The sequence below is a fragment of the Belonocnema kinseyi genome, chromosome 4 (assembly GCF_010883055.1).
Source record: "Belonocnema kinseyi isolate 2016_QV_RU_SX_M_011 chromosome 4, B_treatae_v1, whole genome shotgun sequence".
NCBI classification, from domain to species: domain Eukaryota; kingdom Metazoa; phylum Arthropoda; class Insecta; order Hymenoptera; family Cynipidae; genus Belonocnema; species Belonocnema kinseyi.
Window position 1 is genome coordinate 81,677,413 of NC_046660.1, and position 18,213 is coordinate 81,695,625.

An 18,213-nucleotide genomic window follows, 5' to 3' on the forward strand; every position below is an offset into this window, starting at 1 on the left:
TATATTTAAACAAAATAATATTTGTGTAATTGATGGTGTCGAGTAAAAATGAATAAAAATATACTACAATTTCTACAGAGATTTCGCCACATGATGGTGGCCCTCTTCAGTTCATTATTCAGATAATTTTGTTGCACATATGGGAAGTTTATGACACAATTAACAAATGTTTAAAGTAATAATTTTTGTTCGGGATTTTGTAAATTGTTTAAACAATTTTTTTATCCTGTAAAACGTAAAAGGTATTATTTTCTGAAATTAATGTCACAGATAATTATAAAAAAATTTCTGTGTTGAAATGTTGTCACAGGCTTATACTGCCCAACATGTCGAAGGCATTTTTGCTTAGAGATGGATTTTTATTTGATAATTTTTGCACGGGGCTGTCCCGGTATATATCATCAGTCACGGACGCATTTTTATAATGCAATCAAGTGATCTGATGACAGCAGTCTACCAAGACATATTGGACAAAGCCTGGTTTTTACTCCATCATTGACGGACTGGGTTGCAGTCAAGTACACGATGGGGGGACCTACAGCTTAAGGTGGGTTCCGAACCACCAGAACCTCGATAATGTACATTGAAAAATTTCCAGAGGTAGCGGCTCGGGATCGAACTCCGGACCTCTGAGGTGAAGTCCGAGTGCTTAACCAACTGAGTCACCGAGCCACTGAACTGAGCCACCGAATAATATTATTATTATTATTATTATTATTATTATAATCAATGTCACTTGCTTCTTTTAATGGCAAGCTTTAAGAAAAATAGTTTACAAATATTACTGTTTTAACACTTAGGGTATAAATTCTGAAATAAGAAAATATTTAATAATAAACGACGCAGTGTACGAAATTAAAAAAAAATTGTATCCACCTTTCCTGTAAAAAAGCACAAGCGAACGATAATTAATTGTTTGAGTACAGGGGTAAAATTTGTTTGAAAAAATGAAATTTGTTTTGATAGTTTTCAAATAACGCTTTAAAAAAGTATTAATCTCAACATTCATTAATTATAGCATTAATTTCTTAAAGCAATAACTTTTTAAAATTTACAGGGGGAACATTGATTGAACGAATGCAAATTGTTACCAAGAAGTTTATTCTTCTACCAAAAAGACGAGTTTTCCACAAAATAAATGAAATTAAAAAAAATTTTAACAACAAATTGGAGAGTTAAATGTTGGATTATTCGACTGGCTTAATTAAATTTTCAGTTTAAAAAATAAATTTTTCACAAAAAACACAAATTTTAAACAAAATAGTACAATTTTCTACTGCAATAGTTAAATAGTCAACTGGAATAGTTAAATGTTCCGCTAAAAAAATCAATTATAGAAAAAAAAACAAATATTCAACAAAATAGTTACATTTTCAACAAAGAGATGACTCATCACTTAAAATTATGAATCTTCAAAACTAGAAAATGAATTTTTAACAAATAAGTTTAACTTTCAACCAAGTTATTGAATTTTCAGCCAGGTTTATCCAAACTCCTGACAATTTTAGGGTTTCCAGGTGAGTAGACACACTGTAATTGCAAAAGACGTCAGTCAAGAAAATCCTAACGACCAGCGAGAAAGAAACAATCTAATCGTCACTATCTACCTGAGTCAAAATGATAAACTCGATGACAATTTATTGCTGTCAATTTGTCCACAAAAAGTACAAAGCAACACAAACTCCTGCGTAAAAGCACAGGAAATAGAAAGCGACGAAAAAAGTCCAGAGGAGCTGCAAGACCCTTCTGCCTTCCATTTTCCTCCCTTTTTTAAAAGAAACGAAAGGAAAACTGATTTATTAATATTTTTCACGACGGTTTGATGGATTTGAGGTCAAAACAAAAGTTCACTCTTCACTTACCGGTTCACGACACTACTGATCACTAGGCAGATTTTAAAACTTCACGAAGCAGAAGAAAGGCTTCTATAATCGATGAGTCTAGCTTATCGGACTAGAATGACGTGTGACGATACCTTTGTATCAGGTATTTAATGACAAGATAATTGTACAATGTACATGTAATTTCTTCCCAGATAAGCGGTTATCAAAGAGAGGTAACTCAATCTATTATCATATTGAAAGACAACATTTTTACTACCTTGTTCTGAAATGGGGTAAAATTCTTCAATCTGGAGGGTAGTTGTCGTGCTAAAAATTACATCTCTTAAAAAAATAGTTCTTCCATTATTTTAAGATTCAGAATAATATTACTGATGATGTAGTTTCAAATCAAAAAAATTATTTCTAAAGAAAAAATTTTAAAAGATGCATAAATTTTAAAAGATACAGGAACCATTTATTTTGTTAATGTTTTTTGCAACTGACTGTTTTCTCCCTATCGCTTTTTACCTATGTTTGAAAAATGGTAGAATTTCAACAAAGGGTGGGTTACTGGTTCGGAGAAAACATTCTCTACAACTGCATTGTTTCCAATTTAAAAACAAAATTTTTCTATAGCTGAAATCGTTGAGATATATTTTTTTAAGAACTATAATTGAAGATTTTTTTTAAATTAAAGAGTTTTAATTGGGTTAAAATCCAAATTAAAAAACCTATTTAACGTCCAATAATCAAATTGATGCAAACTCCTGTTAAAAAAACGAGAATCCAACTACCAAAGTTTGACCACAACGAACAAACAAAAACAAAAAACAAACAAAAATCCTATTGCAATATGAAAAATAAAAAAAAATAAATAAAATTAAAAAATAATAGTTTTTTGGAAAAAAATAAAAAAGAGGAAAGAAAAATGGGAAGGCAGCCAACTACATCCCCTTCCTTCTTTTTTTCTTCCTTTCGTCTTTTTTATTTTTATTATCATCAAATTACAATAAAATAACATTCAAAATAAAAATAAGAAAATAAATAAAATTGCATTGCCAACGTTTTGGTATTCGTACAGTACTCTTATCAAGGCAAGAAAACAGGTGCTAAAAAAAAGAAGGAATAAAAAAAGAAGGAAGGGTAGTGGTTGCTGCCTTCTCATTTTCCTTTCCTCTTTTTTATTTTTGTCCGAAAATTATTATTTTTTAATTTATTTATTTTTTGTTTTTCAAAGTACAATAGGATTTTTGTTTTTGTTTGTTCGTTGTGCTCCAAACTTGGTCCTTGGATTCTTGTTTTTTTTTTTAACAGAAGATTTTCTACTTATTTTCGAAATTAGAAAAAGTAGAATTACAGAAAATATTTATAAATTGATAAGAAGTGGCAGTAAGAACAAATTCAGTTACATAAACTAATGTTAAAATAATAAGTTTTCGTAAATTGTGAAATTTTTATAAAAAAGTTTTTTTTCATAAGGCATGACTAATAACATCATTTCAATTCTTAAAATCACAGGAAACTTTTTTGCACATACATGATTTTTGGCAAGATAACAACCTCAAGAAAAACTCAATTTTAAAGATAGAATTTTTAAACTGCTTTAAGGAGAGGCAATAGAAAAGTAAATAAATCCATCCCGGTATTAGTCCTAGGATCTTTTAATTTTTGTTCTGATACTGAGTTCAAGAATCATTCAAAAGTACTTTAGAATCTTGAATTTCATTCAGTGAGCGTACACTAATTACCCAAGAAAATCTTAAGAATCCTTATTTAAAATTATTTGTTTGAAAAATGCTAATTGTAACCTTTTTTGGCTGTTGAAATTACTTTTCACAATATTATACACTTTGTGTTATTATTTGTTAGTTAACTATTCTTAAAATCTGCAGCACACCTTTAATGGAGTGTTTCAAAATCGATGAAATCTTCAAAACCCCATTGAAACCTTTGAAATAAATCGGTTAAAATCCTTGAAATTCCGTCAGATATTTCGAAATATTACGAGATTCCTGGAAATTTTGGAAATCTCTTAAAAGTTTATTAACATCTTTAAAAATCGGGGAATCTGTCCGAATGTCTTAAAATCAGCTAAAATATATTGAAATCCGTTAAAAGTACTCGAAAACCCTTAAAAATTTTTATAATATGCGGCAATCCTATGAAAATCTGTTAATCTTTTGAAATCTTAGGAATCTCCCTAAAATGCGTGTATATACTTTGAGATGTTTTGAAACCTCTTATATCCTTTGGAATATCTGAAAATCCGTTAAAACGCCTTAAAATTGCTTTGAAATCCCTTGAAGCCTTTTGAAATCTTATAAAATCCTTTCAAATCTTTTTAAACCTTCAAAATTATATAATAATTTCTTAATGTCTCTTAAAATTGGTTGAAATTCTTGGCATTCCGTAAAATATTTCAAAATATTAAGAAATCCATTTAAATCTTTAAAATCCGTGCAAATCATTCCAAATCTCTTAAAATATTGTAAAATCCATTAGAATCTTTTAAAGTGCATTAAAATTCCTCGAAATTCCCTAAAATCCCTTTAAAAATTTTAAGTTTCTATTTGTAAAGCCCGTGAAATCTATTGAAATCTTATAAAAACCCATCAGATCCTTTTACATCTTTGAAATCCCAAACAAATTTCTCAAAATCTCTTAAAATCGGTTAAAATTCTTGACATTCTGACAAATATTTCAAAATATTACGAGATCCCTTGAAATCTTTGAAATCCATTTCAAAGTGCGATACTTTCCGAATCTCTCAAAATCCTTTAAAGTATTGCAAAATCTATTTGAATAGATTTTTTTCTATTTTGTTATCTATTTTTTTTAACTCTTATAAAATCCCTTCAAATCCTTTTACATCTGCAAAATCCCAAACGAATTTCTCACAATCTCTTAAAATTCGTTCAAATTCTTGACGTTCCTTGAAATATTTCAAAATATTACAAGAATCAATGAAATCTTTGAAATCCATTTGAAATCTGTTGAAATCTTTAAAATAAGTTTAAAATACGGATTCTCAACCAAATAGTTCAATTTTTATCTAAAAAATATGAATTTTCAACAAAATAGTTGGTTTATATACTACAAAAGATAATTTTAGAGCTGAAAATGGAATAGTTAAATTTTCAATTCAAACAAATTAATTTTCCGCACCAAAAAACATTGAAATTTCCATCCAAAGTAAAGGATTTTCAACAAAAAATTATGAATATTTAAATGAAATAGATGAAACAGTTGAATTTTCAATGAAATGAACAAATTATTAACTAAGAAAAAAAAGTCTACAAGAAAATACTTGAATTTTGAACTAAAAAAGATAAATTATTAACCAAAAAGATGAATTATCAACCAAGAAGATTAATGTATACTAAAACGACGAATTGTCAAAAAAGCACACGAATTTTTAACTAAAAATGGAAGTAATATTTTAAGTAAAAAACTGATTTTCAACCAAAGAAGATGAAGTTTAAAACCAAAAAGACGAATTACAACAACGAAAAATAGTTACATTTTCAAATAAAGTGATGAATTTACAACCTAAATTGTGAATTTTCAACTAAAATAATGTATCTGTGACTAGAATAATTGAATTTTCAACCAGAGATTAACTTCTACGAAAAAGACGAAATTTTCAACTAAAAAAAAAAAAACTTTTCAACCAGCAAAGATGAATTTTCTACCAAAAAGAACGAATTTTCAACCACGAACTAGAAGCTCTTACGTGCGCTACGCCCGCGACCCACTACTTTTATTGTAATTTTTCTATTTGGAAATTAAGTTCAAGAAAATACAACGATAATCATTTTTACCTCAATAACTTCTATATATACACGACTTCGTATGGGTACCATATACGACGAAAGAACGGGTTGTGTACTCGAATTTTGAAAACTCGAATAAACTCGGGAGGTGGTTTTCTGCAGTTTTCCTCTCATTTGACCAAATGTTTAGGCAAATGCGAGTACTTCGGGCAAACTCGTATGTAGTTGCATTGTAACTAAACCTTAGTAAAAAACTGATCCTATTCGTTGAAAATAGCCAAATTCTAAACTTTTTATGAAATTTCTTTCAATAATTAATCATTAATAATTCTGGTAAATTTAACAAATCACTTAGAAAAGAGTCATCACAAAGAGAATATTAGTTAACTTCGTAAATAAATTTGAATAATACCCCAACTCTCAATATGTTTATGAAAATTGTGGGAATGATTAATAATTATTATAAATTTACAAAATAACGTGTAAAATGATCATCGAAAGACATTCTTAGTTCATTCCGTAAACAAATTACGCCTCTTCCTTGAAAAATAGCCAAGCTATAAATATGTTGATAAACATTTTTTAAATAATTAATAGCTGTAGATCTTCAAAGCATCAGAGAAAAAAAATCATCGGAAAGATATTCTTAGTTAATTATGGTAAAAAATGAAGCCTACTCGTAGAAAGAAAAGCCAACTCTTAATTTTTCAATTGAAATTCTTTCGATAATTAATAGTTATTGTAAATTTACAAAGCAACATAGGAAAGAGTCATCTAATGGACATTCCTAGTTGATTTCGAAAACAAATTAACTCGTAGGATAAACGTCAAACTCTTAATTTTCTAGTTAAAATTGTTTAATTAACTAACATATCTTGTAAATTTACAAAGCAAAATAGAAAATATTCATCTGATAGACATTCTTGGTTGTCTTCGTAAACAGATTTACTTGTAGAAAAAAAGGCAAACATTTAATTGTTTAATTAAAATTGTTTAAATAATTAATAGTTCTTGTAAATTTGTAAAGCAATAAAGAAAAGAGTAATTGGATATTATTAATTGACTTCAAAAACAAATTGATTCGTAGGATAAAGGTCAAACTTTTAAGTTTTAAATTAAAATTGTTTTAATAATTAATAGTTCTTGTAAATTTACAACGCAACTTAATAAATTACACGTATTCTTTAAAGAAGAGCCATTTATGACAATTGTTTAAATAATTACATTGTTTGAAGATTAAATAAATGCTAAAAGCCATAAATGAGCTCCACTCGAATTCGGCACGATCGCTGTAACTTAATAGCAAGGAATGTTTACATACAATAATGTAAACAGATCTCTCGAACGTGCCTGTTTAACTTTTCTATTACTCTATGGGAAGCTGCAACCAACTTTCAACTATAGGATACTGGAATTTTCGACTAAAAACTATCATTTTCAATAAAAAATTGAATAGTGTTAAAGTTTCAGGTGAAAAATAAATTTCAAAGAAAAAATAAGATTTTTCCACAAAATAGTATAATACAGTATTATAACGATACTTTCACAAATGAAAAATCATTTTTATTTCATTTGATATCACAATTAAAAAAAAAATTAAGCAAGTCAATGGGTTAACATTTCACTGGCCTATCTCCCTAATACGGAGAGTTACGATTCTGGCATGTGTAATTTTCTCCTAGATTTAAATTGTAATGTAAATAAAAAAAATTAATAAAAAATTACCTTGGGCATCAAATTGTCTACGTCTTCGAAGCATTGTCCTACTTTGGGAAGAACCCTGAGCTGTTCTGCTTGGGTCTCGCGTGTGTCCATCTTCGTGTGGTTCATCTTCGCCTGCACTTGTCGCACTGTCTCGTTGCACGACCTCGTCACAACTTCCGGTTGACGGTCCAAGTCCACTTCCGCCGAAGAACTTGACCCTTCTTGCGATATCTGCATATCCATGAAGTCCAGATTCTCCTAATCTGAAATCGTAAATTCAGTTCCATATTTACACTTGAGGCCAAAAAGCCAAGGACAATTTCTCAGGGTGACACGCGGCGGCTTCAATTCTTTTATTACTATTACAGAACTTGTATATATTGTCTTTTTTTTGCTAGTCAAGATGACAACTCTGTAGTCGATAAAAGCTACATAATGAACATCCCAAAATGTTCTTAAAACAGGAAAATACGTTGATATTTCGCAAAAATAGAGAAATAACAGGAGAACACATTATTTTTATAAAAATATTTTAGATACCATATTCCTAAGAGACCGTACTTAAATTACGTAACGGATTATAGGCCCTCTCTCAGACCCCCTCCCAAACCCCGTAATAAACAGTAAAAAAGTTTCTATCCCCTCTATTACTGTAAGTAATTTTCAGTTTCCAGACATGTTTTGCTAGTTATGGCTAGTAGAATTAGGCATGGTGTCCGAGAACTTCATTTTCGAAATTCCTTGATTTTTCCTTGACTAATTCTTCATTTTCCCTGGTATTTAATATTCAAATACCAGCATTTTTCTCTTGTAATATTTTTAACATACAATATTTTATTAACGGAAAAAGAGTATTTCAGATAAAAGTTTAAGAATTTAAAATTTATTAATTTATTTTAAACAAAAAAATGTCTTTTCTACTATGAAAGATGACTTTTTAACAAAATACTTAAATTTTCAACAATATAATTAAATTTCTAACAAAATAGTTGAATTTTGAACCTAAAAAGATCAATTCCGCACAAAAAAGTGTCATTTATACTTCAAATATAAAAGAACAAATTCATTTTTAAAAAAATTATTTTAAAACCAACATGACGAGATTTCAACAAATAAAGATTTTTCACTCAAGAATGAAATAAGCGATGATCTAAATTGTTAAACCTTCAAGCCAAAAATCGAATTTTTTCTACCGAAGTTGAATTTTCAAACCAAAATATGTCTTTTCAGCAAAAAATTAATTTTCTATATAACTGATGTATTTTTACCCAACAAACATGAAATTTCAATTCAAGAAAATCATTTATTTTACTAAAAAAGGAGAATTTTCAACTAAAAAATATCAATCTTAAAAAAATGGAAAAATTATTTTTCGGTTAAAAAATTAATTTTAAAATTATTAAATTATTATTATTATTTAAAAAATATTATTTTCAACAAAAAAGTTAAACTTTCAACCAAAGAGATGAATTTTCACTCATTTTGATACTCAAGCAAAGAAGAAGAATTTTTAATCAAAAAGTTGAATTTTTATAAAAAAATGAAATTTCTGCTAAAACAGATGAATGTTTAAATCAAAAAGATAAAATTTGAAAAAATAGTTGAATTTTCTGTTACGAATATTAAAGGTGACTTTTCACAATCAAAATATGAATTTTAAAACAAGAAATAGGTTTCTACGAAAAAAATGAAATTTTCAATCCAAAAATACGAATTTTTAAACAAAAAGAATGATCTTTAAACAAAATTCCTAAATTCCCTACCAAAAAGTTGCATTTTTATCACAAAAAAGACAAAATTTCTCTTAAAACATGATGTTTTATTTAAAAAATATGAATATGAAATTTTTTAACCAAAAAAAAGTTTCTACGATAAAAATAGAATTTTTAACCCAAAAAGATTTGTTTTAATGAAAAAGGATGAATTTTTAGCAAAATATTTGAATTCTCTACCAAATAGTTGTATTTTTTTATTTTATCCAAGAAAGATGAAATTTGTCCTGAAACAGATGAATTTTTAACTTTAAAAAACATTTTTTTTTAAAGTAGAACTTTCATCCGGAAATGATTTAAGTGTTCTTTTCAACAAAATATTACATTTAAACAAAAAGTAAATTTTCTATGAAATAGTTAAGTTTTCAACAAAACAGCAGAATTTTCCACCAAAAACGGTGACTTTTCAACAAGATTGTTGAATTTTCAAACAAATAGTTGTATTTTTTCCAAGAAAAATGTAATTTCTGATAAAACAGATGAACTTTAAAATCAAAAAGAATAAACTTGAAAAAAGAGGTAGAATTTTTCACCGAACCGTTGCATTTTTATTCAAGAAGGATGAAATTTCTTCTAAAACAAATGAATTACAAAAAAGAGTTAAATATTTATCCAAAGAAGATTCCAATTTACTTTCCAACTCCAAAACAAGAATTGTAAACAGTAAATCAATATTCTGCAACACATTCGAATTTCTAACCAAAAAGTATGACTTTTTAACAAGATTGTTAAATTTTCAATCAAACAGTTGCATTTTTGTCCAATAAAAATTAAAATTTCACTAAAACAGATGAATTTTTTAATCAAAAAGAAAAAATTTTCAAAACAAAAGAGTTGAATTTTCATCCGAAAAGATTTCAATTGACTTTTCAATAAAAAAATATAAATTTTAAACAAAAAATAAATTTTCTAGGAAATATTTTAATTTTCTAAAAAACAGATGCATTTTCTCCAAGAAAGATGCAATATTTATACTGAAAAAGATGAACTTGTAAATCAAAAGGACACATTTTCAGAAAAAATAGTTTCTATCCAAAAAAAGATTTCAGTTGACTTATCAGCAACAAAATATAAATTTGAAACAAAAGGAATCTTCAACCAAAAAGGACGTTTGTTAAACAAAATTGTTTAATTTCCAATAAAATACAAAAATGTATATCTAAAAAGATAATATTCAGGAGAAAGTTTTAGCAAATTTGCAAAAATTACGTACATGATCTGTCACGTAATTTAAAGTGCGGTCTAAGCTGGCCTGAAGTGTAGATCAGACTGTGTAAATTTATTCTAAATTATTTAATTTATTCTTAATTAATATCACAACGGGTCTTGCTCTTATAATACTTTCATTTTAATTTATAGAAAAGTGTCCTTTTGTCACCTGAATTTACATAGTCGTTTGTGTCTGTTTTCATTAAAAAAATACAACATACTTTTGTCATTATAAATTTTCACATTCATTTCAACAAATTTTGTATTACTCACCTCATACTTTCGCTGCCACTGCTCTCGTATCTTGCACTACTATTAGATTCTCTCCTCGTCCTCGTGATCGTATCACGAATCCTCTGTGAAGCAGAAGATGAATCTCCACTTCCGGTTTTCCTCGGCAAAGCTGGAGTTGGTTCGCTTTCGCTTTCCCTTGGACTATATCTCGACGATCTCGTACTTAAAGGACTTGCTTCTGGCGAAAGATGCTGTAAATCCAAATAGAATCCAAGTAGAAAAATCTCTTCAATCATATCGCTCCTGAAAATTCTAAAAAGAATTTATAATCCACAAAACTTACACTCGAGCAACGCCTGTTTGGAATCTCATCTGGATCGTCCGGATTCGAAAATTCCTCCTTGGAAAACTTTCTTCGAATCTTAAAAAAAAGACCTATATTATTATCATTCAAGAATTGATTAAATAGAGGGTGTCTTCTCAAATCCTGCGATTTAAGGGATTTGAGTAGGGAGCCATTAAAATATTTTGTAAATTATGATAAGTATGAAAAATGAGTAAAAATATACTGCGGCTACGAAAGCAAAATGTCAAAATTATCTTTCTTCAACGTTTTTTGACCAAAGAAATAAAAAGGAATGTAACGAAAGTTTTGTTATGTTTCTTTTCGTTCTTTTCTATATAAAATATAATTAATACATAAGTTTGAGATTATGACTTCGTATTCTCATTATCTTTCTGTACTTTTTTTATACTGAGCTTAGTTTTTAGCCAAATTATTTCAAATTTGTCGAAGTAATTGGAACATACCCAAAAATTCCCCTCAATTTGGTTCGAATTTCTGCTCATAATATGTGTACGATTTCGCGAGTTTAATTTAAAAAGCTTCTAAAAATTATATTGCAAGATATTATTAAATATATCAACAGCGCCGATTAGTCACATAATTGAATAATACTAAAATATAATGATTAATTTCTTGAATTTGTCCCTAAAGTCCGTGAATTTTATAATAATTCAAACAAATTTGTATTTTATCTTCTAATACTTAAAATTCAATGTATATTTAGGTAAAATTGATATGGCTACTAAATTATATTCTACTTAAATCGTTTCAAATACCTAACTTTGCAAATAATTATATTCAGGGTGACAGCTTTAATCAAAGAACAAAATTCCCGGTCATTTCTCGGTTTTTCCCCAGTTAGAAAATATTTTTCCTGGTCAATAAAATTAAAAAATTTTAAATATAAAGCTAAACAGTAAAAGTACAAGTAATACAAAATAAACAACAAACTAAAGCATTCAAATTGGAACTTTTCAATTTTTAACTTTTAAAATTGAAGTTTAAAAGATTTTAAATTCAAAAATTTTCCATTGAATTGCTCAATAATTTACACGTATAAACTGGAAGGTACTAACACTTTTCAATTGAATAATTTCGAGTTTAATTAATTTAAATTTTAAAATCCAGAATTTTTAACATTCATAAATTATCGAGTACAAACATTTAGATTAAGTTGCAAAAATATAAATCCAGGTTAACATTTCAATACTCTAAATTAAAGAATAAATCAATGAACTTTAAAAATGGCCAAAATTATATTATTCAGTTATTCTACTCCAATAAATATTTTTAAACTTACATTTTTTTCTAATTTAAAAGTTCTTAAATTAGAATTTAAATTATTTTTATTTTTAATAGTTTAAGCATCCTTGAAAAACTTTAAAATTGTATTTCAAAATCTTGAGAAATCTAGAAGTAGTTTTAAATTTTTTCAAATATAGCTTTATTTTTAAAATTTTTTCAAAACATCTCAATAATTAAAAAAATTAATTGAATTTGTCCTAGAAATTTTAAAAAATCCTGCGAATTTAAAAAACTGTCCTTAAAATTTGGATTTCTAAATAACAATTGAACACTTATTATTTTTAGAAACAATTAAAGTCATTTTAAGAAATATTTAGAAGTTTCAAAAAAATAAAAAATAAATTTAGAACTTGAAATTATTGCAAATAATTTTAAATAAGTGTATTTACTGAAAAAATTTGGTTATACGAAAGAAATTTCGGTGCAAATACTCACAACCTAATTTTTAAAAAAATATAAATTTTTGCAGTTTACAAAAAATTTAGAGGCTTTTTAAGAATTGTGAAAGGCTCCAAACAAATAAAAACATTTTCTTAAAATTCCTAGGAAAATTGAAAATGATTCTTTATTTTGAAAAATTAATTTAACAGAATATTCAAAAAGACTTTAAGAAAATTCCAATATTATTAAAAACGACCCTGGAAGACTTTAAGAATTTTTTTTTAATTTTTAAGATTTTCTAAAAATTTTAGCAAAAATTTTATTCAGTTTAAAATATGTTTAGAAGTTCTGAAATTGTTTTCAAAAATTTCGTTTAAATTACTTGATATCATTTTGAGTTTTTAATTAATTTTTAATCTTTTTAAAACTTCTAAATATCTCTTAAAATTAATCAATTTTTTCTAAAAATAATACGTGTTCAATTATTATTTATACATAAAAATTCAACAATTTCGCATACAAATTAAACTTTTTATTAAGTAGAACAATAAAAATTGTAACGTTAAAATGTTAAAAGCTTTTCGAAATTTTAACAATTCAAAGATTTCTATGTCAAATATTTAAGTTTCAAATTGTTCACTTATAAATATTTGGCTTCAATTTAGTCGTCTTAAATTATAAGTCAAATATTGCTAAATTTAAATAATTATCCTTCTTCTTAATCAATCTTTTAATTAAATGGGTTAAAAATGGAATAATTCAGACTGAAACAATATTTTCAATTTAATAAAAGCCTTTAATTACGAATCTGGAAATTCTATAACTTTCAACGGATTGAGAATCGTTTTATCAAATAAATTATTTTACAGTTTTTAATACTTAAAGTACCGATCCATTTTAAAAATTATTTATTTAAATTTTCAGCTGATAAAATAAAACTGTTTTTTATCCAAAGTTTGCACTTTTAAACGCTTTTAATTTTTAATTGCTTAAGTCTTCAAGACTGCACGTTAAAATTCTTTAAATTAAAAATATAATCTTAAAAATAAAAATCTAAAATAGAAAATTTTTCAGGTAAAAGATTTTCGAATTACGCATTATAGACTGAATTATATCATAATTTAAAAAGATATCAATTCAAATAATTATTTAAAAAACGGTTGAAATCGAACTTGGACAGATTTGTCTTCTGAAAATTTGTAAAGTTCCCGGTCAAGAAATAAATTCACTGGAATTAATGATTTAAAAAAAACTGAATTTTCAACTAAAGTGATGCCTCTTTAACTGAAATATTTGGCCTTTAAACCAATAAAAATCATTTTTACAAAAAAATACGACTTTTCGGCTAAAAAAGATAATTCTTCAGTGAAAAATTGAATAGTTAAATTTTTATTTGAAAAAATTAATCTTCAACCAAAAGATGAATTATTAACTAAAATAATGGAATTTTGAACTATAATAGTTACATTTCAGTTCAAGAAAAAAAATCATTTTCAATAAAAACAAAAGGTTTCAACACAATATTTAAAGTTTTAACTGGAACAGTTAAATTTTCACACCAAAAAATAATTCCCCGCAAAAAAAAGAGAAGAATTTTCCATAAAATAGCTCATTTTTCAGGACAGAAATGACTTTTTAATTAAAATGATAACTCTTCAATTAAAAAGTTAATTTTTAACAAAAGAGTTCAACTTTCAACCAATTAATTGAATTTTCAATAAAAAAAAAGATTAATTTTGAACGAAAAAATGAAGTATTTGATATTTAAATTAAACATGAGTTGATTTTTTAACTGTGAAAATATTTTCAATGAAGAGAGAAAAAAATGCAAAAAAACTGTTGAATTTTTAATGTGAAAGATAAATTTTTAACCAAGAAGATTATTTTTCTATTAAAAGGAACAAAATTTTGGATGAAATACATGGATTTTCAACCATATATTTAAATTTTCAACTGAAAACGATACATTTTCAACTAAAAATAGAAAACTTAATTTTTCAGTTAAAATAATTAATTAACAAGATAATAGTTAAAGACAGTAATATAAATCAACTTTTATCAATTAAAAATTATTTTTATTCAATTTTATATTCGAATTTCAAAGAATAAGCCCGTTTTCGAAATAATTCCCTGACTTTAGAAAAAATTCCCTGACATTTCCAGGTTTTTCCAGTTATATAAAAATTCCCCGACAATTCCAGGTTTTCCAGATTTTCCAGGTAGGGTCGACACCCTGGAAATACCAGCTAAATCTTCCAAAATAAACTTACCACTTGAAAGTCATCCGTCTTTTTTCCAGGACTCGATCCTTCAGTGATTCTTTTATCCCCAGCGAGAGAAACATCCCCATAATTGTTGGCACAGATCGCTTCTTCAACCGTATCTCTGAGATTCTTAAAATCAGGTGCGTATTCACCTTTTTCTCGTTGCTCCTTCTGCCCTAAATCCTTTCTGCCTCTAAATTTCCCTTCATTTTCCACTTCCTCCTTCCCATTATTCCTAATCCCTTCATATTTTTCAGCAGATTTCTGCAAATTGGGTTCTTCGATGTGATCCTGTGTGAGTTCATTAGCCATTTTAGCGAAAACTTCCTCCTCGCTATCTTCCCTCTGATCTCCAACCAGTTCAGTTTCTTCTACTTTTTCAATATCCCCTATTTCTTCCTCTCTCGGACCTTCCCTGACAATGCACTCACTCTCTGCACTTTCTTTTGAATCACTCGTACAGTTGAACTCAATTGAGTTGCATTTTGATCGACTCGTGGTCTCACCCACGCATTCGTCTGTCCATTCTTGCAACTCCTCCTTGTTCAAAGGCCTTTCTTTGGTCAGACAGCTGTTCGTAATAGTGGTTGCGCTCTCCCTACCCACGTCCTCTTTACTTTCACGTCGGAAAAATCTTATTCCGGTTTTAACATCGTCTCGGACGAAGGTTTGTCCAGTCGAAGGCTTTGTTTCCTCTCTCTGTCGTCGATTTGTTCCAAAGATATGACGAATGTCGTCCTTGCTGTCCTGACGTTTTAACTTCTCTTCTTTATTTCTGGGAGACAACAACTTCGGAATGAAACTCGGGATGCTGATGTCTTCTCTGCTTCTTCGAAGGTCATCAGTACTTCCTCTGTATCTGAAAATAGTCAAATAAAACAATTATAGATAGTTTAAAAAATGAAAATCTTTGCTGGAAGAGAAGATCGAAATTGACAGAAACTTTCGCATAGAGATGGACTGAAAGGGGCAGCAATGGATATATAGAAACCATTTTTTTGAGAAGGTCCTAAATCAAGGTGCCCAGTAGAGACCTACCATCAAATTCTGGCACAATTCAACAAAATGGGAATTTTTCAGGGGAGCGAAAAAGTATTCTGTAAAATCGAAATTACTATCTACAGCTGAAACAAAAGTCTAATCCCAAGCTGAAGTGTTACTTAATTAAGGCCAACAAATTTTGATTTAAAAAAATTAATCCAGGTTCGAGAAAGTGGATGTGCAAGTTGATAATTTTAAAGCAGCACTGACCCAAAATTCGAGCATACTCCTCTGTAGATTGCGATAATAAATTCAATTTTCGGTTAAAGTTAAAATAAAACATACAAACAATCTCCCCAGATATTAAGTATCGGAATATGGATAAACAAAGTTTGACGTAAAAAGGCCAGCTAAATCCGAGAAAATCGACTACGAATTTCAAGATTAAAATCCGAAAAAAGTTGAAAATTATATATATTTAAAAATTTGTCATAAGGACAACCGCAGGATTTCGCCGGGAGCGGGTGCTAATCTGAAAAATTGCACCCGCTTCCAGCGAAATCGCGGTAAAATTTCAGCCACAACAACGTGTCACAACCGTGAGATAGGTGGTTACAGTCTGTAAAGGAATCAATACGACGACCCAGAAAAAGCCTCGTGCACCCTAAGAACACGGAGTGACCCAAGAACAACCGCCTTCTGCATTTTTCCCGCAAGTGTTCCAGCATATTGTTGATACGCAGGGATGCTTTTTAGGCCATTAGCAAGTGAAAGCTGGGCACCTCCAAGAGCGCTGATGATAAGGACGATCAGTTTAACAGAATATTCCGGCTACAATCCTTGCAACTCCCTTATAAGGTCTCGATACCTCTCTTTCTTTTCATTCTCCTTGGCTATGATGTTTTTATCAGCTGGTGCCGAAAATTCGATAACGAACATGGTTCGCTTCTCGAAGTCAAGAAAAACCATGTCAGGCCTCGAGTGAGCAACAGAAACAATTGTCGAGAATATAAAGTTCCAGTATATGCGGCACTTCCCATTCTCGACAATTGAATCAATTTCCCTAGGAGCATTTAGAGGAGCGATATTAAGGTGAATGCCGTAGGAGTGACAGAGATGGTAATAAAGCACTCTTAGTGCCGCATTGTACCTTTGAATGCAGGTCGTTCCCGCGTGAGTTGGACAACTAGAGAGTATGTGAGCTAAATGATCGGGGTGTGGATGGCATGCCCTGCAGCTATCATCAGGAATGTCTTGGTTCAAAATGTGGCGACGGTATGTTAAGGTGGAAATGACACCGTCCTGGCATGCAAAAATGAAACCCTCTGTACCAGACTTCAATCCGGGCGATTTAAGGAAAGCAAACGTTAGCTCACAAGACATTGACTGATCCTTCACATTTCTGTGGAAGATACCGTGCATCTACTTATTGAAGAGCTGTTCACGAAAGTTTTTCTCTTGTGCTTTCTTAATCCGGACTTTCAGAAGTGAGTACTCGAGATAGATAAGATTTGATGCATTTTGCCCACCCCTAACACTGAAGTCAAGTCCGAGTGTTTCAGCAGCCTCCTCCGCTGCTTTGTACAGAAATGCTCCTTTGCCCACTTCTTCGTGATTCCTGACCATTTTAAGAAGGGGGTCTCTTCCATTTGCAACTCTATGTGCTGTACCCAGAATAATCCTATTGTGAAGACATTCAAGACTCAATATTCCGCGACCCCCTTGACGGCGTGAGATGTACAGTCGCGGAACGGAAGACTTAAGATGCATGCTTTTGTTCATGTGCATAACCTTTCTTGTCCCGATATCAAGAGATCTGAGCTCGTTCTTCGTCCATGGAACTAGTCCAAATGAATAGAGTAGTACCGGGATGGCAAGTATTTTCGTTGCAGATACTTTGTTCCTCGCCGACAGTTCGGAAGACCAAATCTGTCGGATAAGATGTTTGTACCTGCTTCGGAGAGTCTCCTTTATAGATGTCACATCCTGAATGCGGCTCTGTGGCACGCCCAGGTATGTATAAGTCTCTCCAGCGCAAAGGTGTCGTATGGCGGTTCTATCAACGAGCTCAGGATCTTCAGGGATGCCATTAAGTTTTTCTCGCTTCAAGTAAACCTTGGCGCATTTGTGTAACCCAAATTCCATTCCAATTTGCTTAGTATATCGTTCGACAATCCCCAGAGCTAGATGCAGTTGCTCTCTGTTTTTAGCATAGATCTTAAGATCGTCCATGTAAAATACAGAGTGACCTTGTATTTTCGATCTGCAGGTTTGCCGCACAAGTACCCGTCGGAATGGCGCAGTGCTAGAGATAGTGATAATAATGTAAGGCAAAAGAGGAGTGGGCTCATGATGTCGCCCTGAAAGACACCTCTCTGAAACGTGACCTTGTTAGTTGTCACACGATTTTTGCCAGATGAG

The 18,213-nt window shown here is 29.5% G+C and overlaps 1 protein-coding gene across 2 annotated transcripts in view; it reads right to left on the reverse strand.

Moving 5' to 3' along the window:
• Positions 1–18,213, reverse strand: part of LOC117171527 — a 173,141-nt gene that overhangs the window by 93,858 nt on the left and 61,070 nt on the right. For both annotated transcript variants that reach the window (XM_033358911.1, XM_033358910.1), the window contains exons 6-9: positions 14,818–15,670; positions 10,859–10,936; positions 10,555–10,766; positions 7,322–7,563 (exon numbers count right to left, since the gene is read on the reverse strand). In XM_033358911.1, the coding sequence (XP_033214802.1) occupies positions 7,322–7,563; positions 10,555–10,766; positions 10,859–10,936; positions 14,818–15,670 (1,385 nt within the window). The remainder of the gene's footprint in view (positions 1–7,321; positions 7,564–10,554; positions 10,767–10,858; positions 10,937–14,817; positions 15,671–18,213) is intronic.